Genomic DNA, 25,693 nt, shown 5'->3' with positions numbered 1-25,693 from the left:
CCTCCATATTGGCATACCTTCTCGGCTGCTTATGCCTCCCAGCTACTATAGTTTATTTAAGCCTTCAACTCAAGTTTGTTCAACTAAATCTTCAGAGGAGACCTTCTATCTGGTTCTGCTGCATGGTTTTCCCTTGATGGCACATGTTACCAATATGATTTAATGGGGGCAGAAAAGAACATATCTGACTGACTACGTTTCACATACTATTCTACGTCTATAAGCACAACTGGTAAGAAAATGACAGTGGCCCAGTCACTTGGCACCTTGTCACTCCCCAGAAGAACACAGCAGTCGCACCATATTGAGTTATTTTATTAGGGCAAGTGTGTGTATGTTCTGTAACTTATTTCACTTGCGAGCGTGACTGGTGAGGCGTCTTCCTCTTTCCCTACATGGGTCGCTCCCGGGGCCTGGTCACAATATGCCACCACAGTGGGGGCAAATCACCTTCCTTTCGGGCTGGGGGCAAAGCTTCAGTTCTGGGGCCACCACGTGGGGCTTCCTCCTGCAGCTGCTTAACCTAGAAGCGGGTAAAGAAGGAACAATTAAAAAGGAGTTGAACTAACTGTCCAATCTCTGCTGCAGAGAAGTGTCAGCTTTGTTTTTACTGTGTCATGTTGCACACTGATCCTCACTACTGAAAAGTGCTGTGTACATACCTGCATTGTTTTTATACCTACATTTTTAACTCAGACATAAAAGCTGTTCTCCTTAAAGGTTTTCCCATTCTTAAAACGGCAAAGCTGAGAACAAAACCCTCCCACTCCACCTCTTACTCATTAAGCAGAACCCTGACAATTACCATTCCAGTCCCCCTTGCTTTGGTCCCCCACCTGTTCACTCCCCATCCAGAAACATTTTTGTGTCTCAGCTAAGTGCTCTCCAAAAGCACCATTAAGAAACCTCAATTTGAATATATTAGGGGTGTTAATTTACAAGTCCCTCGAACAGCAACCAGGACAAGAAATAACATGAAATCACAGGTACAAATGTGCTCAGTTCTGCCCCCTGTTGCCCAGCTATGCTGTTCCAGCCAACTCCAAGACCACCCCTGTCCTAACAGAGGAGACCTAAGACTCCCAACTTCCAGATGAATGATTTTTTCGAAGCTTCCTCCAGAAAAACCACTTCTGGGTTGTGGTTAACCGGAGCCTCTATCTAGCACATGAGCTGTTTAAGAATGTCAAAGAGGCGGAACAGGTAGAGGAGGAAGGATTTTGTGGGGAGGAGGTTACCATAGTGACCAACTGCAGAATGCACCTGCTGCTCTCCATGAACAAATACACCTCAGGTTTCCAAATGCTAAGACATTTCTTAGCAGCCAGTGTCCCTCTTCTAGCTCGTTTGCTTAAATGCCCCCTTGAAAGTAATTCTTGAAACTCAGACACTGCTTCTTCACAGATCCTCCTACCCAACATACCCTGCTCCCTGCACTGGCCTCCTGTCTGCTTCCCTTCTTTATCCAGCCAGACCCCATCACGACAGTCACTCCCTTCTGAATAACTTCAAGTCCCTCGTCACTCTCGACGGTGGATAAATCGCACTGTTTATCTTCAAGCCTGCACCCATAGAGTTTGGTATTGCTAAAGAGAAAAAAATAGCGGAACAATCTAGTGTCACAACACGTTAATTATTTCCAACTTCAAATGTGCCTTTACCCTACATGGCAATCTAACTACTATCATCCAGCAAACTCATCCTCTCCCCACAATGATCACACCTTCTCCACATTCTCGAAACATGCTGTGCCCACTTCTGGGCTTTTCCTCTCATTTCACTTAAAAAAGAGAAGCCATCACATAGAAGTCTGTCATTTCCCATCATCAAAACTTCGAGCCCAAATGTATTTACAGACAGCTTCTGTCTGATGAGAACTGAGGAAGAATCCCTGCCCCTTTTAAGGCCTCCACACATGCTCAGGATCCCATCCCTCTTCTTAAAAACTTTCCTTCCATACCTTCATCTCTTCAACATTATCAGTTTCTCCCTTGCCCCAAATCTTCTAATCAGCATATACGCATCATTATCTTAAAATAATCTCTTAGCCTCCAGTTACTGCCCCATTTCTCCATTCTCCTCAGCAAATCTTCTCAAGAGTCACCCCACCCTCCTGTTGTCTCTTCAGCACTCTTTCCGTATGATTAGAAAAGGCTCTAGTCAAGGCCACTAATGCCCTTCCTGTAGCTGAAACCTCTGGATGTTATCTCCAGGTCACTCTATTCCGCCAAGTCAAAGATGACTCGGCCCCAGTTACTCTGGAGACACTTTCTCTTGGACTCAGCCGTCACACCTTCCTGACCTCCCCTCTCCCGGGCTGGATGCCTCTCAGGCTCCTTGTCCTCACCTCTAAAAGCAGGAGCTCCCAAGACTTTTCTCTCTACTCTAAGGATCTCATACATTTCTGTGGCTTCTCCCCCACTCTTTATCCAGTTCCTTCATTAGGGGGAGGGCACCCAGAAGAGGCCATCCACTCCCCATTCCATGGCTTTTAAAACAACTGGTAACTCAAATTTCTATTTCAAGTTCAAATCTCTCCTTTGGGCTCCAGATTCCTACATCCAAGGTCACCCTCTGACACCTGCACTTGATGTCTTGCAGGATTCTCAGATTTAATATTCTTAAATTTAACAAATTTAACACTGACACTTAATTGTCCCTCTGACTTCTGTTTTTTCCCCCTCTTCCCTATCTCAATAAACACCACCACCAAATTCCACATGTTGACACTTAAAACCTGGAAAGCATTCTTGATTCTTCCCTGTCCTTCACATACACGCACCCTCCCTCCACCCCGATCCAATCACTTTCCAATCACTTTTCACATCCCTCCAATTGAAACCCTGAATCTACTTTCTTCCACATCTACTGCATCCATCCTATTGCTGGCTGCTGTAATCTTTAAACTATTACAGTAACCCGAAACTGGTCTCTCCATTTCTCCCCTTGCCCTCTCTAATATATTCTTCACACTACAGCAAGACTGAGCATTTTAAAATATAAATCAGACATCATGGCTGAAACATACCCAAGGAGCTGGTGGAGAAGACTAAGGGATAGTAGGATATAGCAAAGTCAGGCAAAGGACTACAGACGGGAAGGAGAGAAGCTTATTCTAAGACGGTTGTACCCGTTACATTTAACACACTTGAAAACAAAAGTATTATCTGAGAGGCAAGGGGCCAGAGTAACTGTCAGAGCTGGAGTCTGGACCTCTGCACGTGCGGAACAAAACCTCAGCTCCTTCCGGTTGTTGACCACGTGGGCAAACTACATGGTAAGACGCAGGCAAGACTCACCTCTCGATCCCAGCTTTCTCTCCGCAGTTTCTTCCACTGCTCTCTCTTGGCAAAGTAATCAGGATACATTGCCTTCTCAGAAGGATGCCAGTCATCTAAGCACCACTCGGGAACCTGTCAGGAGAGGAAATCACAGCGTCATTCCACAGGACACATTTACATGCCACGGGGAGGGCCTGCTCAGGAGACAAGAAGAAGACATAATTCACGGTGCATTTTTATAACCATTTCAAGGATTGGATGGTTTCTGACCCTAAGCAACGAACAGCAGAGGACAGGCAGGAACCAAGATAAAGGAGAATGCCTTAGAGTGAAATAGCCTAGGGTGGAAAAACAGCTAGGTCAGTCCAAAGTGAACTGGTATCATTCCTCCCCTACCCAAGATCTCTGAATACCCAGAGTGGCTTTATGTTATTTGGAAATATCCCTTAGAATTCCTTAGAAATACTAAGCACCAATTAAAACGAGTTAACTTTAAAGTCTAAAAATAAGTTATCTACCAAGTCCTTTAGCACTCTGCTTTGCCAAAAACACCCTGGAGCTGAATTTGGAAAGAAAAGTTTTGATGGCAACTGGGAGAGAGAAAACTGACACCTGAAAAAACATATAACTATCTGAAAAGAAATCTAGCAGCTCCTAAAAGGGCAAGCGGTTTCCAGGAATGATGTTTGGGACTGGAGACACCTATGGTCCTCACCTACCTTGTAACACTCGTATCTCTCATAGGAGGTGCCCCCAGGAGACTCCGGGAAGATGTATGGCTGAGGATGCTGACTGTGCCAGAATTCTTCCTCTGCCTCCCTCAGCAGCTGGGTGGCCTTCACCATGTCCTTTTCATTCTTATGTTCATCAAACCGGGCTCTCATCAAACAAGCAAAATATCGGTATTTGTCCCTTAAATCAAAATGATTTTGGACTTTAGAAATATTACCTACTCAACTGGGCAGTATTACTGTCTGATGAGACGTTGTACTTCCACTAACGCCTTTCGGGTGAGAACTGTGACTTCCCAGCACCTCCCGGACCCTGCCAATGGAGCAGCCACGTTATTATGCCGGCTTCCTTGGCAGCCCCCAAACACCAGCAGCAAAAATACTGTACTAAATACAACCTAAGCCCTTTCCCCTCCTCCCCTCCAACAAAGGAAAGATGACAGTTAGCAAAACAGAAGCTGCAGCCTCTGTAGGATCGTTCCACATTAATTCAATGACAACTTACTGAATTTCCTCCTGCTTTGTGCTAGGCCCTGTGCTACATTCTGAAGACACAAAGATGAAGAAGGCAGGTATTACATGGTGGGAACAGTGTTGCTCAAATCAGACAGACTTGGTTTTGAATTCTGACTCTGACACTAGTTGCATGACCTTAGGCAAGTGTCAGTCAGGTTCTAGAAGAAACTGTGGGCAGAGATCATTTAGGGGACTTTGACAATAATCCAGGCCACAGATGAGGGCTTGAAGCAGGCAACGGGGACAGATGGTGGTAAGAGAGAAACATTTATTTAGACTATAAAATTATGAGAGTGGGCTCTCAAGTCAGACTGCTTAGGACTGAATCTTAGCTCTGCAGTCACTAGCTGTGTAATCTACAGTAAATTATTACAGTGGTCTCTAAGCCATGGGTTCCTCCTCCATGAAAGTGTTAATAACAGTATCTCTATCTTACGGTTGTCCAAAAGATTTGATAAGCTGAAACATAAACACACTTCAGACAGTGCTTAATTAGTACATCCTCAGTGCCCAACGTCAGCTACTAATATTATTACAAGGGAGAGAAAATTTACAAAAATCACTGTCCAGTTGTACATAGTGTACAAGTACACACATCACTGGCAGAGAAGTTGTGACTACTTGAAAATAATGCTAAGACTTAAAACTGACTGGCTGCATTACCAGTAGTGCCATTAGCTGATGCAGGGAATTTGGGAAGAGAATCAACATGAGGTAGTGAAAAGTTTCAGAGAACTGTAGGTAATCAAACAAATAGTTGGAAATACAGCTTTACAGACAAACGAGCGTAGATGGTAACTGAAGTCCCAGTGTTCGATGAGGCTGCCCAAAGTATACACTGCAATAACAGAGGGCCTAGGACAGATCCATGCAGAACAAATAGCACTATGAGGGCAAAGGGAAGGGAAAAAATCAGGCAAGTACTGAGAAAAGATGTCAGTGAGATTTAAAGAAACGCTGAGTTAGTGTTATCATAGTAACTACTTTTAACCTTTCCTAAAAAGCTATGAACTTTAATATTCTCAGATGTAGTTCAGCACTGCCTGAAGGAATTCTCGATGGCTTGACTTCCTTCATCTTTAAAAATTGATAATTCTCTATGTTATCTTTTTGTTTATACATCCATCTTCACCATTAATCTGTAAGTTGCTACAGCTGAAAAAGAAGCCTTATTAATTTTTATTTATTCATCAGCCAGCACAGAACCTGAACTGCAAATTCTGTCAGATGAATCAATAAGGAAAAATTAAGGAAGTAACTAACAATCTTACAACCCTCTAAACCTGGCCATCTTCCTGCCTAACAAAGAGAAATAGGTTGAAGACTTTACGATAATACCAAATATGCAATCTGGGCTTCAAGGATTCCCTCCACAACTCTTCCAGATGTACTCAGTTTCCCACTGTTTAGAGGTTTTTCCCAGAAGCCCTTCTCCTGGGACTAGGTTTTAGGATTCTGCTAAGGGAGTTAGGAGGCCTTGCATTCACACAACTTGGGTTGTCACCCCATCGTGCATTCATTGCACCTATGTCATGAAAATCTATGTTTTAAGACTATATTCCAAGGCTAGTCACAGATGGACAGAGAGAGGGAAGGAGAAAATTATGAGTGAGGTTAAGGAATTATGTGGGATGTGATGGTAATGAAAAAGACTGGATGAAGCTAAAAAGAGGAAAGCTGATGGCAGGGGTGATGATGATGCTTTGGAGTTAAGACACCTGAGTTTTAATCCTGGCTCAGCCACTTAACAGCTACAGGGCTTTTAGCAAGTTACTCTCTAAGCCTCTATTTTCTCATCTATAAAATAAGGCTAAATAATCCCTAACTCCCAGAGTTGTGAGAACTGAAGAAAATATGCATATATTATTACTGCTAATATTAGGAACAAGAAGGTCATGAAGAAAACTATTATTTAGTGAGAGCTGGAGGCATGACAATCAGTTTTAGGCACTCTGCTTTATTTCCCTTAGTCGTCATTCAACCCTCTGCGCTGGTTCCTGCATCCGTTTTCCTGATCAGAAAACTGAGGCCGGGGTCAGATAAGCAACTCTTCAAGGTCTTGCAGGAGTGGGGAACCAAGCCTGCATTCGAACCCGGGTCTAGATGCGGGCTCTGCCGGGCGTGGGGCCGCCTTCCCACCCAGTCCCCGAAGTCCTTGAGCCGCCGGGTCCCCAGGGCCTCTTAGCCTCCGTGGGGGCCTCCGGGGTTCCCTCCCCACGCCCTGGGTCCCCCTCTCCCACCTGTGGATGCACCACGACTCCAGGTGGCGCAGCGCCCGCTTGTAAAGTCGCAGCACCTTCTGCTGGTGGGTCAGGTATGCCGCCGACGCCAAGAACGCCATGACGGCCCGCTCACCTTCAGCGGCCGCGGGGGCTCCCGGGAAACCGGAGGCAGGCTGCGAGGGGGCGGGACCTCCGGAAGGGCGGGGCGACCGGCGACCACTTCCGCTTCCGCTGGGGAGGAGTCGGAGCCGCAGTCATGAGTCGCTTCAAGTTCGTGGGTAAGAGTTTCCCCGCTTCTTGCGCCTTTTTTTCGACCTCCGGGCGTCGTTCAGGGGGCCCAGAACGTGAGCTCTTAGGCTCTTTGAGGGCTGACAGTGCACTCCGTGGAAGAGGGCGCGGGGAGGCCTCTGCGTACTGGTAATGTCCTGGATCTCAGTCTGGGTGCTGGCTTCACGAGTTTGCTTATTTGTGAAAATTCACGAGCTGCAGTTATGACTTATGCTCTTTCCAACATACGTGTTGTATTTAGTAAAGAGAAAAGGGGAAACAAAACGACTAAAATACAAGAAGAGGTCAGTCACTATAGTCCCCTCCATCTCACGTGCATCTCCCGTCCCTTCCTGTCTCCGTGGTGGGGAGAACGGCTTCGAGGGACCTGTTCACTCACTAATTCGTGCGTTCATATCACAGCTTCTGAAAGCATCTGGTGGGCCAGGCACTGGCCTAGGAACACTGGGCACAAAGATCCGGTCCCTACTCTGTTGGCGTCGCAATCTGGTGGGAAACTGGAGGACCCAGATGGGGGAGAAACAGGTGATATTACTTGGCAAGTGCAACAATTCATTTAGCACCGGTAGAACGAGAGGGAGAATTCGATAGGAACTAACAGAGGAAGCATATTTAGTGCCAGGCACTTAAGAAAACCTGGGGGACGTCGTGACAGCTAGGATTGGAAGGGTAGCTTGGGACTTGAACATCTTGCTGAGTTTAATTTTTACCATGTATAGAGAGTAGAGCTTCACTGAAGGCTTTTGACGAGGAACATTCATTAAGTAAATCACTGAGTGCCAGTTACGTATTGGGAGCCTTGGCCTATGGGATAGAGCAGGGAATAAAGTTGGGCATGATCTTCGTCTTTGTGGCGTTTCCAGCTACTTGAAGGTGGAAAATAAGAATGATCACACCTCTGCTTTAGTAAGTTAATCCTGAGATTTCTTAGGTAGGTTTGGTGGGGGGTAGGGAGAAGCAGGGAAGCATTTCAGAGCTTGAACTAGGGCACTGGAAAAGGGAGAGAGAAATGGAAGAGTGGTATGTATGCAGCGTTTAGTAGCTGAGTGTTTATGGTAGGTAAGGGAGAGTGAACAGGTTACTCAGTGTTGGAATAAATACCTCAATATGAAATGGAAGCACAATTAGTTTGGCAGTGGGTGGGAGATGTGAGATCTATTTGTATTAGGTTAACTTTGAGAATCTTATGGAACATCCAGGTGGAGACATTTATTGGGCAATTGGAAATGTCTGGCCCTAATGAGAGAGGTTAGGATTATAAAATTTGATCTGAGAGTTATTTTAGGCAATATTTTTTCTAAAGACAATGATGTGGAGCTATAAAAAGACTCTAGTGGTGCAGTTTTCAGATTGGAGAGGTATGTACAGTCAAAGCAAATGCAAGGGAGACTGTTGAGTGCCACAAAAGAGGTTTTTACAAATGTTCTGGGAGAGCCTGGGCCTGGGGTGGGGTTGGAGGGTGGGTAGGCCCTCAAAGGTTGTAGACACTTTCAAGTGTGGTGAATCAGCCTCTTTGCTCCAATCTGTGATATAATTGATGGGGGAAATGGGAGAAGAGCCATGAAATGCTCCACAAAGAAAAGAGACTTTTTCTTTAAAAAGGTTTGTGTTTGTAATAAATTAGGTCCCTGCCTCAAGTCACGTCTCCTTAAATCCATCCTCTGTGTAGCCTCCAGAGTGGTCTGCATAAAAATCACATCAGCTACATTTTTCTCCTGCTGCAAATCTGTCAGTCCCCATCCTCAGGATACTTGAGGTGCCGTTATCATAGCATACAAAGCCCTCTTGTGGTCTGGTCCTGCCCACTTTTCCAGCCTCATCCTTTTTAAGCTTTGTAAACACTTGGAGGTGGCTGTTTCTTGCCTCTGACAGGGTTTTAGAGTGGCAGGTTGGGGCCATAATGTCCCCTATGTCTCTAATGTTCTACCAACTACCATCTTGCCTGGTTGCTTTTACTTGTTCTGTAAGACTTCATAACTCTACCCTTTACCACATTATTTTATAATTAAATATTTATGCATCTGCCTTTCCTGCTAGACCATGCTCTTCTAAGGCAGACAGTTGGTGGTATTTTGTTTCCCAGGGGCTTCGTACAATAACTATTTAATGGAAGTATGAATGAGTAGGTGAAAGAATACGCATAGTTTTAGTACTAAGGTGGTAAGTAAATTGATAAAGGAATCTGAACCACATAAGCAGAAAAGACTTCTTAAAAGAAGATAGGTTTAACTGGAATAAATTTTTTTCTGTATGATCTTTACTTTCACTTTCCAGGTAACCAGTGTTTAAAAGTTAAAGTATATCCTTCCCTAAATAAAAAAAAAAAATTTATTTTTATTTTTTCATTAAAAAATGTTTTTGTTTTCTTTTTTGTTTGTTTTTTCTTTTTTCTTCCCCTAAATCTTTAATAAATTTATACAGAATCATAAAAATACACAAACATCAGATGTTTTTGTCTTTTTTATAACAAAAATGGGATCATACTATATATGCTTTGTTATGTGACTTACTGATAGTTAATATTTATTCCATGCCATTTAAAAAGTTCTGCCCGTGACCCACTACAAACATTTCTCTGCCTGTAATAGTCATGAGCAGTACTTTGTAAAAGACTATATTAGACCATGGACAGCTGATCCAGGAACAAGCCTTTACATGGAACAGTTGCATGAAAAAATTAAACCAGTGTTACAAAAGCAGCCTTAGATTTTGATTTAGGACAACTGACTATCCCCAGGTTGTAATCCTTTTACATTTCCCCTTTCTCAAATTGCATAACCTGTGGCTGCCCCTTACAGCTACACCCAGTGTTTCTAATATGGGGAAGGAGGGCAGGAAGCAGAAGTGTGTATTTGTGTTTTATGGGAAACATTGCTCTTTCCTAGAGGACACTTCATTATTGTGTCTTAGGTTATAATCGAGACTAATTTCTGTGACATTGAGTATCTTGCCACAGGTGGTTATATCCACAGTCTGACTAGCAGTAAGAATCTGTGCTTACTCATTGCAGAGTGATAGAACTTGGGGTGTAGATTCCCTTTTCAGTGGAAGCTCCCTTTTCAGTGTTGGCCCATCCTTGCTCTGAAACTCACCCACCAAAGTTCACCTACGGGCATAGCTTGGAGTATAACCCAGGGGTGGCAGCAGTGGTGTGTAAATCTTGATGCAGTTACAAAATTTCCTTGGCTGTCTTGTGTTTATCTCTGAAATAATATATTGCCCTTTTTAAGTTAAAAGATATCTTATCCTCTAAATCTTCCAGAGTGAAATTGATACTCGAGGGACTCTCAAGCTGTTACACATCCTCTGGAACACTGCTAGCTTGAGATGCACAGATTTAGATGATTCCCATTCTAGTAGCCTCTGCTCCTATTCCCAGCAAGTGAGCCGGTGAGAGAGCAGCTGACAGTAATTAGTAACATAACTACCTCTTGGGGCCAGCCAGCTGGGGTCTAGGATTTATCTGTAGTCGTGTTCTTTTAACAGGATTCTGATCCTACCCTGTGTCCCTAGAAGCAGGCTGGTTGGGGCTGCTGGCCATCTCTTACCCATTCCATTTTGCTATGGACCCTATTTTCTATTCTTTGTCTTGGATTCCCTTGGGCAACCTGGTCATTCATTCATTCATTCTACAAATATTTACTGAATCTCTACTATGTGCTACCTGGTATGCTAAAATGCTAGGACTCGGTGGGTAGAAGCTCTGTCACAGTCTAGTGGTGGAGACAAACAGCTTTTTAAGTGGACTGGTGACTATTTACCACAGTGACAGAAGAGGGCACTGAAGAAAAGGAACATGGTTCTCTGGGCATTTGGTGAGGAACAAAACTTAGACTGGGAGGTCAGAAAAGGCTTCCTTGAGGAAGTGACACTTGGACTGAGCTCTGAAAGACTGAGTTAAGTAGGCAAAGAAAGGCAGGGGAAAGTTCCAAACAGAAGAGCCTCTGTAAACATCCTGTGGCAGAAGGGTGCATGGCACTTTTCAGGAACTGAAAGAAGACCAATGGATCTGGAGTAGAGAGAAATGGGGAGGGGACTGAGGCAGGAGGGAAAACAGTATAGAATGAGCTAGAGATTTGCAAAGCTGAGATCATACTGTGTTAAGGATGTGAGTATCAAGGGTGACAGTTAAGAGTACCAATATCTGATTTATGAATGAAAAGAAACCTTGGGTCAGGTGGAGAACAGAATGGAAAGAGGCCAGAGTAGCATTCAGGTCAGAGTTGTTGCTTAGAGTGGATAATAGTGGAGAGGGAGGAGAGTGCACAGGCTCAAGAGGGTAAAAGATGAAATCCCCCTACTTGGTATATACAGATTGGGAGAGAAGGTGATACCATAGATTGTTTTAGTCCATTGGGACTTATAACAAAATATCACAAACTGGATAGCTTATTAACAACAGAAGAAACAACAGAAGATTATTTCTCACAGTTCTGGAGGCTGGGAAGTCCAAGATCAGGGTGGTAGCATGATTGTGTTCTGGTGGGGACCCTCTTCCTTGTTCACAGCTGGTGCCTTGTCCCTGTGTGCCCCATGGTGGGAAGGCTGAGGGATCTCTCTGGAGCCTCTTTTGTAAGGTGGTCTTGTCCAAAACAGTATCCAGTCCAGAGCCAGGCGTTTGAGTGTCCTTTACAATTTTTTAATCTAGCACAGAGGATGGCCAACTTTTCCTTAAAGTGTTACATAGTGTATACTTTTTAATTTTTCAGCCCATATGATCTCTATTGCCACTACTCAGCTCTGGCCTTGTCACTCAAAAGCAGCCGTAGATACTATGTAAACAAATGAGTTCAAATAAAACTTTTTGGACACTGAAACTTGAGTTTCTTAAAATTTTTACATGTCGTAAAAACTATTTTGATTCTTTTTTCAACTATTTAAAAATGTAGAACCATTCTTAGCTCAGAGCAAACAAAAATGGGCAGTGGCTCACAGGCCATAGCTTGCCAACCCCTTGATCTGGTGCATTTTTTCATGATACTGTCTTACAGAAGCAGCTTGGTTGGCTGTCCCCCAGAAGTCCTGTCTTCTGAATTTGTCTGATTGCCCTGTGGTGATGTTACATGCCGCTGAATGAATGAATCCCTCAATATTCCCTCCTGAGCAGAGGTAGTGATTTTCCACTTTGCTGTTTTAAATTTCTGTCATGACCTCTGTTTTTCAAGCTAGAAATTGATGTTTGTACAGGATTTAATTTTTTTTTTTAGTTTATTGCCAGTAGGCATACTTCTGACAGGAGTTTTTAAATTGCAAACTGTTACTGCCACTTCTTTGTGCTCCCACGCACAAAGCTGTAAAATAATTATTTACAGACTTAAGTGTATAGAGCTCCTACCATATGCTAACGGTTTTGCTAGGTTCTGACGATACAGCAATAAAGATGCAAAGCATTGCTTCCCTTGTGTTGCTTACAGTCTAGCTTATTACATCCCAAATTGTATTTGTAGCTTCCATATAGACTGTAAATTCCTGGAAGGCAGGGATCACCTTCCGCAAAGACACCGGAATGAAATGTCCAGAATACAGATCTTAGAAGCCATCAGTGCTTCTTGCTGCATCTGATACAAGCGTCTGTAACAGCTGAGTCTGCCCCTTTCTGGCCACTCCCTTACCTACATTCTCTCCATCTGCCAGAACGGCCTGTGGCTCTCCATGATCGCTATGCTGTTTCGAGCCTGGGATGCTTTGCTCCAGCTTCCTCTTATCCGCAATTTCCTGTCTTTACTGAGTAACAGTAATTCATCCTTTAAGATTCAGTTCGAGGATCCCTTCTTTTTGGAAGACTCTTCTGGGCTAACTTCCAGACTAAGTTGGGTGGTCCTCCTCTGTGTCCCCCAGTGCCAGTGTCTACGTGTGATTCTTAATTGTCTGTTAGTAAGTCTGCCTTCCCAGTTCTGCAGTGAGTTTCTTGAGAGCAGGACTTAGATCTTTCATTGTTTTTCTTTGTATCCCAGGTGTCTAGCACAGTGACTGACAAACAGTAGGCGCTTAGATTTTGTTTGAGTGAGTGAAGGTGTGAATGAAAAGGTTAGTAAAAGAACCTTTAATTTAAAGTAAAAGATTCAAATGGAGGCTCTTAATGATTAGAGATTTTATTTTTGCTTTCCATAGATATTGGTATCAACTTGACAGATCCTATGTTCAGAGGAATTTACAGAGGGGTTCAAAAGCACCAAGGTAAATGTTTCTTTATTAAAGTAAACAATTTTTTTTTTATGAAGACAGATTTTCTGCCTCAAGGGAGATCATAAAAAGCTTAATCCAAAAAAAAAAAAGCTTAATGTACTCTTACAATTGAAATATTAAAGGATTTATTATGCATCTTGAATAAAACTATAAACAAAATGAAACGCATATAAGCTGTATTGGTAAACCATGATCATGAACATTTATAAAACACCTACTAAAAGTGTTAACAAGCCCTTCTTATAAACTTCTGTAGAAATGTATAACTTTGCATATAGAACTTTAGATAACCATGTGCATAAAAGCCAAACAAACTCTTCCCTGTTATGGTCAAAAGAATAAAAATACAATGGATAAGTATTCATCTATTTTGCCTTATATGGATTTCTTTTTTTTAAGGTATTCCTGGGTCTGTTCTTATTATATGATAAACACTCATGAAATAGTATGGATTTGACTTTAATTTAGTAAATGTGATTGTTTCTTTGTATTTTTCTTTCAATAAAGGATAATTAAATTATAGGAAAGTGAATTTTTATTTATCAGGTTTTCTTAATGTGGTGTTCATCTTACAGATGACTTACAGGATGTAATAGAGAGAGCTGTTCAGATTGGTGTTAAAAAGGTAACATTTCATTTTTGTCACCTTTATGATTTTTTTTTTAAGAAACTGAATTTTGCTTAAAATACTGTAGAATAGAAGAGAAGGGGCTAATGCCACTCAGCCTTCTTGAATATGTATTGTCAACATGTAATATTAGCAAGTTAATGAAATAAAATATCAAAATATTCTGTTCACAGTGATTTAAGTGACATAGACCTTGTGGGTGGTTCTTCCATTTGATGAGAAATGTAGTAAATGGCAAAATCTCCTTGGAAAAGTTTTTTAAAACCCATTTGAATTACCAGGCTTCTTAAGAGGCAACTTTTAATAAATTTTGTAACATAATTTAGCATTTGTTAGAAGTAGGCAATCATCAAAAAGACAATGTATCTGTCACCAAGTTTAGCTTTTACAGTGTATAACATTTCAAATAACTGAGAGGACACATTATTTTTATGGTAATAATTTGATTATCAGGAGAATTCCTACTACTTTTAGAGAGTTGTAAGCAAATGAATTTTAGTTGTGTCAAATTCTTTGAATAGGTAATTTCTTTTTAATTAGTATTTTTTTTTTAAAGCAAGCTAGCCCATACATGTACACAAGAAATAAGATTAAATTCCATAGTGTGGTTATCAGGACATTAGCAGCTACTGCTTCTAAGTTAAATAACCTCAGTTTTAAAAAGTGATAGTGTTGACTAAATGAGTTCTGCAGTCACCGACTCTAAAATTGTATTAGTTTTTATTCACAAGTAGTAAGAGGATAAAAGTTTACAACATTAACTTCTCATTATGTGGTAATTCTCTGCTTGGTAAATCACTTTATAAAATGCTTTTCTGCAAACTCGGAAATACCAAGCTCCTAAATTTTGTCAACTGAAAAAATTGCACAACCTAAAGTTGAGGATCATGTTTTATTCTGATGACTTGCTAAGGACTTAAGCCCAGGAGACAGCCTCTCAGATGGTTCTGAGGGACTGCTCCAAAGAGATAAGGGAGGACGCAGGATATACAGGGATTTTTCAAAAAAAAAAAAAAAAAAAAAAAAAAAAAAAAACCAGGTAGTGGAACATCAAAAGATTACTGCTAATTAAAGGAAAAAACCCCTAAACATCTCAAATTAATGAATTTAGCAGTTTTCTATGTATGGGAAGATGCAAGAGTCTGGGCTCATTGAAATCATTCCTTTGATATACACCTTAAGTATCTAAGGTCAGTATCCATTTTTCTCCACCAAAATGCCCTCTGAGTATACAGTCAGGGGCAGCCACAGGGGCTGATGGCTTGATGGCCACAACATCCTTTGTTTACTGATATGGCAGGAGACATTTTTTCCGTGTACAGTTTTCATGTGTCATCCATGTATAGTTTAATCTTAACATTTATAAGGACATACACACAGACTTAGGAATGACAGAACTGAAATGAAATTTACTTGGACATGGTTCCAAATTGAAATTTAATTCAGCACCTTGCTGTTATGTGGTAGTGAGTAAAACCACGGTTATGGCATCACAAACCTGGTTCCAGCCCCAGCTTCATTCTTCACAGCTTTGTAACCTAGGGTGCTTCATCTCTCTAGACTTCAGTTTTCTCATCCCTAAATCAAGGATGGTAATGCCTAATAAGTAGAGTTGTCATGAGGGTTAAATTAAATATAGAATGCAAAGCACTTGGTATTGAACCTGGCATAAAGTGAACAGCCTTTATTATGCTCACGGTGGAAGCTACCATCACCATCACTGTAAACTGGGAGAAGAAATTATGTCCCCTAGTCTTGTCCTTACTTTTTCATCTATTTGGAAAAGTTACAGGTAAAATTAAAGGTAGCCTTGATTAGAAACTATTTTACATAATCGAAATACTGGATTTGGGATCCTGATCTTAAACTAGGTAATGTTAGTAAACAACAGTTTTCCTGGTACTTTTGTTAGTGTCTTATATGCCATGTTTTACAAGCAGTTGAGGATTTCATTATGACTCTGTGTTCCCTAAATAGATACTTATTTTCCATCCTATTAGAAGTTTGTCACTATTTGAAAATGTCTGTTTATCATTTGCACCATCTCTTGTGTTTTGTATGTTGTCTCTTTAGGTGTGTACCTAGAATGAATTCTTCACTTTAGCTCAGTGAGCCTCTAGAAGTATGCTTTAAAAAATACACATCAGTGTGTTTAAATCACTTCTTCAGAAGACAGTGCGCCTAAGCAGCACTGCCTCGGCAGTTGTCATCAGCACGGCTCTTGAGTGACATTTTCCTTTTAGCAGATGAGCAGAGGTGGTGTTCTGACTGTGGTGACTCTGATGGCCATCTCTGTAACGGTGCTTCTTTGCCAAGAGCTATGTGTTTCCTTGCAAAGAATTTATCCATATACATTAATCCCGTGATTTCCAAACTTTTGGTCTCAGAACCCCTCCATATTCTTTTATATTATTGAGGACTCCACAGAGCTTTCATGTGGGTTTTATCTATTGATATGTATTCCATTAGAAATTAAAACTGAGAAAAATTTAAAATACAGTTGATCTGTGAATAACACGGATTGGGACTCTGTGGGTTCACTTAGACACAGATTTTTTTCCAGTAGGAAATACTGCAGTACCATGTAATCTGAGGTTGGTTGAATCCGTGGATGCGGAACCCTAGATATGGACGGCCGACTATAAGTAATACGTGGATTTTCAGTGGCGCCCCTAACCTCCATGCTGTTCAAGGGTCAACTGTATCTATTCCTTAATTCATTTTAAAATAACAATAGACCATTATATAACATAGATAGCAGATTTTTAGGAAAAGTATTTTCTAAACCAAAAACATTCAGTGACATGAGTGGAATGTGTACTTTTTTTTTTTTTTATATCTCTTTAATGTCTGGCTTACTAGAAGACCTCTGAGGTTTCGTATCTGTTTCTGCAGTCAGTCTGTTGTGATGTCACACATCATGTAGCCTCTGGAATACCTCACTGCACACGCATGACGGGTGACAGTGAAAAAGGCAAATAGCATCTTAGTATTATGATAACAGCTTTGACCTCACATATCCCCTGGGAGTCCAGGACCACACTTGGAGAACTGTTACGTCAACGTTATTGGATCTCTATTTTTTTTTTTTTTTTGTCTTTTTGCGGGGGGAGGTAATTGGGTTTACTTATTTACTTTTGATGGAGGTTTGAACTGGGGATTTGAACCCAGGACCTTGTGCATGCTAAGCATGCACTCTACCACTGAGCTACACCCTCCTCCTACTTGAATCTCTAATTTAGATGAACAGAATTCTAAATTCAGAGATCTTTAGTTGTTTATTCTTTCCTAATGTGATCTCTGTCCTTAAGAAACTCATGGTCTAATAGGAAAGACAGACATGTGGATACATTTTAGTAGGAAAGTGTGACAAACTCCGTGTATTGTGTGTGTGTGTGCACGCACGCGCATGCACATGGAGCGGGTAGTCAAGATCCACTCTACACAGGAGGTGGTTTTACAGCTGAATTTTAAAGGATTGATGTGTGACAGTCAGAGAGTAAAGAGAAGCATTCTCCAAAAAAGCAGCAAGAAGGCACATTTGGGAAACTTTTTGTGACACCCTGTTAAAGTGGGCTTATTTTATTTCTTTCTGTTTCAGTTTATGATTACAGGTGGAAATCTACAAGACAGTAAAGATGCACTGCATTTGGCACAAACAAATGGTATCCTCATATTACTTTTACCAAAAAAAAAATAAGAATTAAGTTATTTTGAAGAAGTCTTTCTGAAAACTGCCTCAGGTACAAATACAATGGATCGTGACTGTAGAAACAACAAGAAAATAGAGTGATTTCAGTGGAACATGATTAAGATGAAAAAATTCAAAATGCCAACTGGCATATCAGATGCTTGATAAGACCCTCGTATTTAATAATGATTATTTTAAGATTTCAGTTAATGAGAATTAAGTTCACTAGGCATAGAATTTAACCTCAGATATTCCTAGTGTACAATTTTTGTGTATGTGTTGTCATGTGTTTAAGATTTGAGTTGCTCTTTTTAAACTTAATACTGTGAAAGATCATTTATTAAATATTTATTGTGCAGCCACCGTGCAAGACCCCAGGAATGCAAGTAATAATATAATATATAATCCCTCATATGCTTACATTATATTCATACATTTGCATTTATTTAAAATCCATAAAGTTATGGGGTTGAATCCTACAAGAATCCTAGTTACATAAAACACCTCCTTTATCTGGCATTCATTTACTTAACCTTTTTTTTTTTTATTTGTTATTGCCAGGGAGGGGTGGGGACCATGCTTCCTGTGTTAGTGAAGAATTAGGCATTCCATGTTATTTTTCAAAATACTGATTTACTCATTAAAAGCTGTTTTTTAATGGAAGTCTTTCTAAAATGCATACTTCTCTTCAGAATCCACTGATACTTTTTCTCAGTGATTAAAGTCATAAAAATAATCATCTTCCCAGAAGCTTTTGATGTATATAAGAATATTGTCCTCCGTACTTTTTATCCCCAAACAGATACGCTTTTAAAAGTTCTCAGATCTCCACTGTCGACCCTCTTCTACTTCTTTCCGTGTAGCTGCTGTGTCACTGCTTTAAAAGCTCTGCCTCCTTTTATTTGTGAGCATCTGTGTGGGAGCCCAGGAAGCCACCACGCCTCTCCCGTGGGCCAGGTGCAAGTGCCTTCAGCCACTCAGAAGCCCTTTTTGACTTCACATTTGTGCTCCATGCAATTAAAACTAGCAAAGTATGACCTCCAAATAAGTGAGCTTTATTTTTTATTAGAAAACCGAATCCTCCTTCCACCTCTGCTTTACCCTTTTTAAGGGGAAGGAATGTGTTTTAACTGTTCTATTAAATATATGAAACATGACAGTCATGTGAACAGTGAATATTAAAGGTAAAATTAGGTAATGACATTTCATCTTACAAGAAATTACTTCATTTTCCATTCAAAAGTCTCAGTAAATACTGAGGTTTGGAAAGAGTTGAATTAATTATTTTTACTAATACATTAAGGCAGTTTTCATATTCATGTCCTACTTTGTTAAAGTATTCCAAAAATTCTTATGTGATTAACCCAGTGCAATTCTGGTAATTTGAGTGGTTTATGTCTATTGTTAAAAAAAAAATTGGCCAGCTGAAATTATATGATATTCTATTATATTTGCATATTAAATATAAATATTTAATTTTTGATATTTTGAAAATAACCCTAAGGCATTATTTTGTGCTAGATATGTTTTTCAGTACAGTTGGGTGTCATCCTACAAGATGTGATGAATTTGAAAAGAATGACCCTGATCTGTACTTAATGGAGTTGCTAAATCTTGCTGAAAACAACAAGGGAAAAGTTGTAGCAATAGGGGAATGTGGACTTGGTAAGTGCCAACCTATCCCAGTAGAGTGACTTTGTTTGAAAATAATTGATTTGTTCTGTACAAGTCATGAGTAATTATTGATTCTTTTTTATCTTTTGAAGACTTTGACCGACTACAGTTTTGTTCGAAAGATACTCAGCTCAAGTAAGGAAATTTATTGTCTTTAGAAATTATTGTAAAAGAGTGATTTTTTTTAAGCAGCTTTTATCAGTTCAGAATGTAGTTGGATTAAGCATCAGGATATTTTGTTTTTCCCTCTGTATATCAGAAGGTAAGTGAAAGCATAAGGGATGAAAGTATCTAGTTCCCTAATTATTTAACCATCTAATTTGATTTTAGTAGTAGAAATAAGGATGAGTTTTACATGATAGGGACTTTTGATTTCGTTTTATTGTTTAATAGTAAGTGCATTCATACATGAACCATTCCAATAAAAGGAATGAAATTCAGTCGTGGGGCATATGGTTTAAGAGCAAGAATATTAAAGAGAGATTATAGGATCAGTCACCAAAGCTAAGCATATTTTACTCCTGCTGGGTACTGGATATTATCAGCTTGGAACCTTAGAATCCTTTCATAGGAGCCATGTTGAGAGTGGTGGCTTCTGAGAAAATGCCAAAGCTCACACGCCTCAGAACTTCCTAAACCCACTGCCTGGAGCTGTTACCTGGAGTGCCTGGTGGGTAGTGCTGAAGGCTGAAAAGAAAAATTAGGGCATAGGCTTAAGACATGAGCATTTTGTTGAATTTCAGAAACAATGTGTTAATTACTAGATGGTAATGAGCTTCTAAAGGAGACTAATTTAGTTATTCATCCACTCAGCAAGTAATTTATGGAGTAATATATGCCAGAAACTGCTGAGAGTAAGGGATAATAATACCTGCCCTGCAGCCATTTAAGAATAAATGGCCCTCCATCCTGCTTGTTTTCTTACACATGAAGGAGGCGTCTGAATCAAATTCTCTTAAGGTATCATCTAGCTTTCTCATAATATTTAATAATTAACCATTTTTGTCATAGGATTAAGCCAGTGACTTGACGGCCTGAGGGGGCTGTTAAAATTATACATGGCAGAAGTGTGCTTCCCTCTCCCTCCCATGCCCCCAGACGCAGCCCCGCATGCCTGGTCCAGTGGAAAGTGCCTGTAGTAAGGAGCACATTGGCCTGTGAGCCTGTCATGCCCTGGGCTTCCGGCTCCAGAATTCCTGGAGTGTGAGGGACCATGACCAGTTAACAGGATGGGTTACAGTAGTGTTCGATGGATGCTTTCCTTCAGGCCTCTCAGCTATCAAACCCTTTCAGAGCTGTTTAATTAGTGGCATATTGTTTGCTGTGTTTTTCAGGGATATTAACTTGATTACTGGCAGGATTACTAAATCTCTGTGTCTCTCCTGGATATCATGTAGGTCAGCTCACTTAACCTTAAACATTCACATATTCACATTTAAGTAGAAAAACAGTTGTCTGTCATAGTTCCTTTGGTTAAGCCCACAGATCATAATTCCTCCACTTTCTTATCTGTTTTTGGCCAAGATGAGCCTCGTGAGGCAAACAGATTGTGTGGTGTGACCATCAAGGGCAGTGGCAGCGTCCCCCGGGATTTCCTGCCCACATGACTTTTCAACCAGTTGAGTTAAAACTGGTTCTAAAATGCAACCTAAATACTTTAAACCTGGTGTGTGTATGTGTGTGTTAAATGAAAACGTTGATAGTTTCAGTTCTCTTTTACTGCTCTGATACCTCACCATCATCTTAAGATTAGAACTTAAAACTATATATATATATATAGCAGGATACAGTTTATGCTTCGACACACTCTTCACTTGAGTGGGAGGAATTTGTTTTGGGCATTTTTCTTGAGGCTTTAGAATGTTAATGCTGTGCAGGTCTTTTTTTTTTTTTGTAAATTACATATCAGACAAAATTTCAAAATAAGCATTTGGGGATTTAGGGACCCTCAGAGATGAGATGGAAGCATTCCTTGCCATCAGCTAGCTGAGAGGACGATTAGCACTGTGGGTTAAGGTACACTGGTCGAACGCTTTGGGTCTTTTGGATTTGCCTCAATCCAGATTACTGGTAGACCTCTGAGATAGTGTGGGTTCAGTTCCAGACCACCACAATAAAGCGAGTATCATGATGAAGCAAGTCACATGAATGTTGTGGTTTCCCAGTGCAAATAAAAGTTATGTTTACACTAAAATGTAGTCTAATAAGTGTGCACTAGTATTATATCTAAAATACTTTATTGCTAAAAAAAAATGCTAACCATCATCTGAGCCTTCAGTGAGTCATAATCGTTTTGCTGGTGGAGGGTCTTGCCTCACTGAGGATGGCTGCTGACTAATCAGAGTGGTGTTTGCTGAAGGTTGGGGTGGTTGTGGCAGTTTCTTAAAATAAGACAACAATGACATTTGCTGCGTTGATTGACTCTTCTTTCACGAATGATTTCTCTGTGGGATTGCAGTGCCATTTGATAGCATTTTAGTAGAACTTCTTTCAAAATCGGAGTCAGTCCTCTCAAACCCTGCCACTGCTTTATCAACTAAGTTATATTATAGTATAAATCCATTGTTGTCCTTTCAACATCCTTCACAGCATCTTCACCAGAAGTAGATTCCATCTTAAGAAACCACTTTCTTTTTTCACCCATAAGAATCAACTCCTCATCCATCATAGTGTTATCATGAGGCTGCAGCAATTCAGTCACACCTTCAGGCTCCTCTTCTAATTCTAGTTCTCTTGCTGTTTCCATCACATCTTTAGTTGCCTCCTTCATTGGAGTTTTGAACCCATCACAGTCACCCATGAGGGTTGGAATCAACTTCTTCAAACTCCTGTTAATGTTGATCTTTTGACCGCATCTCATGAATCACAAACGTTCTTAGTGGCATCTAGAATGGTGAATCCTCTCCAGAAGGTTTTCAGTTTACTTTGCCCAGATCCATCAGAGGAATCACTATCTATGGCAGCTTTAGTCTTACAAAATGTTTTTCTTAAATATTAAGACTTGAAAGTCAAAATTACTCCTTGATCCACTGACTCCAGAATGAATGTTGTGTTAGCAGGCATGAAGACAGTGTGAATCTCGTGCGTCGCCACCAGAGCTCTTGGGTGACCAGGTGGGTTGTCAACGAGCAGTAACATTTTGAAAGGAATCTTTTTTCCTGAGCATTGTCTCAACAATGGGCTTAAAATATTTAGGAAACCATGTTGTAAACAGATGTGCTGTCATCCAGGCTTTGTTGCTCATAGAGCACAGCAGAGTAGATTTAGCATAATTCTTAAGAGAACCTGGGATTTTTGGAGTGGTGAATGAGCATTAACTTAAAGTCACCAGCTGCATTAGCCCCTAACAAGAGGGTCAGCCTGTCCTTTGAAGCTTGAAGCCAGGCATTGACTTCTCTCTAGCTGTGAAAGTCTTCGATGGCATCTTCTTCTAACAGAAGGCTGTTTCATCTAAACAACACTAAAATCTGTTTAGTGTAGCCACCTTCACGAGTTAGATTAGCTCGATCTTCTGGATAACTTGCTGCAGCTTCTACCTCAGCACCTGCTGCTTCACCTTGTACTTTGTTGTTAAGGAGACAGCTTTCCTTCAACCTCATGAATCAACCTCTGCTCCACTTTTCTTCCTTAGGTTCCTCACTTCTCTCAGCCTTCATAGAATTACAGTTAATTAGGGTCTGCTCTTTGGCTTAAGGGAATGTTGTGGCTGGTTTGACCTTGTATCCAGACCACTCAGACTTTCTCCATATCAGCAGTAAGGATGCTTTCTTATTATTCGTGTGTTCACTGGAGTAGCACCTTTGATTTCCTTCAAGAACTTTTCCTTTGCATTCACAACTTGGCTAATTGGCTCAGGAGGCCTAGCTTTTGGCCTGTCTTGGCTTTAAATATGCCTTCCTCACTAAGCTTAAATGTTTCTGTCTTTTGATTTAAAGCGTGAGGCATGAGAGTCTTCCTTTAATGTAGAACAGTGAGAGGCCATTCATTGTTGTTGGCCTGATTTCAATACTGTTGTGTCTCAGGGAATGGGGAGACCCAAGGACAGGAAGAGAGGCCACGGAGCAGCCAGTAGGTGGAGCAGTCCCAACACACACAGTATTAAGTTCGCTGCCTCGTATGGGTGAGGTTTGTGGCGTCCCGAAATAGTTACTATAGTAACATCAGAGATCACTGATCACAGATCAGCCTAACAAACACAAGAAGTTTGAAATATTGTGAGAATTACCGAATGTGACATGGAGACACAAAGTGAGCAAATGCTGTTGGAAAAAATGATGCCAGTAGACACAGGGTTGCCATGAACTTTCAGTTTGTAAAAATCGCAGTATCTGAGAAGTGCAATAAAACAGGGTGTGCCTGCAATGATAGCTGCCACTCCAAAGCTGAATTTTTGAAGCTCTTGGCCTTAGTTATTGTTGACTCTAAAATGTAAGAAGCAGCCATACAAGCAGAAGCAAATTATAGGTTTGCTGAAATGAGCAAATCTAACTCAAGTGAAGAATGATTCTCATTTATGAATTTTTAAAAACCCTAAATAAAAGCAGAGAAGTCTCTTAATAGGTGCCACTTCCTGCCCTTTACCTTATGTTATTATTTCTAGTTACCACGGTGGGTTGTTTTTTCTTTGAAGACAATAATCACTTGATGCTAAGCACCAGTTGTCCTCAGTTTGTATTATTAGGAATGATTTTTTACCGCATGGTTTTCTTACGATGCCTAGCTACCGTGAGCACACCAACCTGTCTTTTCCCAGATAATATAAAATTCTGTAGGCACACTGCTTGGACACATGGTATTTTCATAAATTGTGCTTTTGCCTGCACTGTGATAGGAAGGCTTATTTCCAAGCTGATCGCTAAGATTCTGTAAATCTGTGGCTTGGTTTTATGGCTGTGTGTAGCCAGAAGCCAGATACAGAGTGAATGCTTATGTAATGACTGGAGCACACTTACATGCTGACATCTGAATTACTTTAGAGATTATAGAAATAGTTGACTAACAGTAATTACTAAAATAATTTTTTCTTCCATATTTTCATTTATATTTCATAACACTGTGAAGTTTCAGCATTATAACTAAAAATATTTTTGCTTATTCTAGTCTACCAGAATCTGTTTAAAAAATAAAAAAAAACCCTCAACATTGGGTAATAAAGCCATAGACCACCAACTTTAGGATGACTGTGTCTTTAAGAAGTACATATATACTTCTAATTTTAAAATGTAGCATTTTCAAGAGTTTTACAAAGAGGGTACTCTAGGAAAACAGCTATCTTGCACTTCAAGGAGATAAGATACAGGAAAACACAGCAAAAGAGATTTAAGTTAAACACAGAGAAATTGGTCCCCCAAATTAAGGGGCCTAGAAGAGGTGAACCTCTTAAGAAAATAGTAAGACACTTATTGTCTGTAACTCCTGGTTTCACTTAAACTACACGACCATTAAAGAGAACGGGAGAGAACACTGCTGAAATGAAAAGTCATACAGGATGCCCACCCTGTCGTGTTCTGTGGGTACTGTCACTACATGCTGGGGCCGGAAGAGGCTCCTCTGAAAGCCTCCTGTGTGTTGTTATCTTGGACAAGGTCTTACACCCCTCCCACGGCAGCTCTTGTCCTTTCCGGGGGATTTTTTTGAGGATCAGATGAGATAATGGTGAGGCACTTGAAAAACCTTTTTATAAAGTACTTTAAAATAGCCAGGACTACCATTTTATCATGTAAATTTCATTTTCCTGAAAAACAAGAGTATTTCAGTTTTTGTTTTCATTTATTTAATAACTTCTCGTGTTGAATATTTAAAGGAATCCTTTTTTGCTCTGTAGCAGTAACTTGCACATAGAACATAACAGCACATAGAAAACACTGAGTATAAAGCTTTGCCTGGCTTCTCATTGGAGTGAGTTGATTCCCTGTGGAGGTGCCCAGCCAGCTCTCGGGACAAGGGGCTAGCAGTGTCTTTTCTGCCACCAGCACATGCTGAAAGGAAGGGATCCCACGGGTGATAGGAGGGTGTCCATTTCATTTGGGATCTAGTAAGAAAGCTTGTTAAAAGTAGTTATTTGGGAGAACAGCCCCCATCACTGTAATCTTAAACCATATAGCTCTTTACTTCTAGCTGTCAGTAATAGTAAAGGGTACCTCATTTACCCAGCAGTTGTAATAGGAAAACTAACATTTCCAAAAATAATGTTGCAATCCCAGAAAATAAAGTATCCCTTTCAGGAAATTAAAAGCTTTTGGCTTGGCCTGGTATGTTTTAAATGTCTGAAGTAACTATTTCTGGTCTATGATTTTTAGAGAATATAAGTTCTTTAAAAAAAAATCATTTGACATAATTATTCTCATGCTAAAATTTTTGATGAGGAAAATTTTTTTTTGCATTATGCAGATATTTTGAAAAACAGTTTGAACTGTCAGAACAAGCAAAATTACCAATGTTTCTTCACTGTCGAAACTCACATGCTGAATTTTTGG

At 40.5% G+C, this 25,693-nt stretch overlaps 2 protein-coding genes across 12 annotated transcripts in view; one reads left to right on the top strand and one right to left on the bottom strand.

The window, feature by feature from the left end:
- Positions 1-297: 297 nt before the first annotated feature.
- On the bottom strand, positions 298-6,927 carry NDUFB9 (NADH:ubiquinone oxidoreductase subunit B9). Its single transcript, XM_010972628.3, has 4 exons — positions 6,769-6,927; positions 4,001-4,193; positions 3,300-3,413; positions 298-523 (listed from the first exon to the last, which is right to left on the bottom strand). The coding sequence occupies exons 1-4, from the start codon at positions 6,867-6,869 to the stop codon at positions 392-394; spliced, it is 540 nt and encodes a 179-aa protein (XP_010970930.2). The 5' UTR covers positions 6,870-6,927; the 3' UTR covers positions 298-391.
- Positions 6,928-6,959: 32 nt separating this feature from the next.
- Positions 6,960-25,693, top strand: part of TATDN1 (TatD DNase domain containing 1) — a 30,330-nt gene continuing 11,596 nt past the window's right edge. The window contains exons 1-10 of one of the 11 annotated variants that reach the window (XM_074353044.1): positions 6,960-7,028; positions 12,030-12,147; positions 12,993-13,065; positions 13,150-13,215; positions 13,800-13,849; positions 17,454-17,517; positions 19,065-19,208; positions 19,310-19,352; positions 22,277-22,330; positions 25,608-25,693. In XM_074353044.1, coding sequence (XP_074209145.1) covers positions 13,176-13,215; positions 13,800-13,849; positions 17,454-17,517; positions 19,065-19,208; positions 19,310-19,352; positions 22,277-22,330; positions 25,608-25,693 — 481 coding nt within the window. In that variant the 5' untranslated portion in view covers positions 6,960-7,028; positions 12,030-12,147; positions 12,993-13,065; positions 13,150-13,175. Of the gene's footprint in view, positions 7,029-7,440; positions 7,564-12,029; positions 12,148-12,992; positions 13,066-13,149; positions 13,216-13,799; positions 13,850-17,453; positions 17,596-19,064; positions 19,209-19,309; positions 19,353-22,276; positions 22,331-25,607 lie in introns of those variants that run through there. The other 10 variants (XM_074353043.1, XM_045508482.2, XM_074353045.1 and 7 more) reach the window with 10 other exon arrangements.

The sequence above is a fragment of the Camelus bactrianus genome, chromosome 25 (assembly GCF_048773025.1).
Source record: "Camelus bactrianus isolate YW-2024 breed Bactrian camel chromosome 25, ASM4877302v1, whole genome shotgun sequence".
In the NCBI taxonomy this organism is placed as follows: domain Eukaryota; kingdom Metazoa; phylum Chordata; class Mammalia; order Artiodactyla; family Camelidae; genus Camelus; species Camelus bactrianus.
Note: the sequence above shows the minus strand (reverse complement) of the source record. Positions and strands in the feature narration are given on the sequence as shown.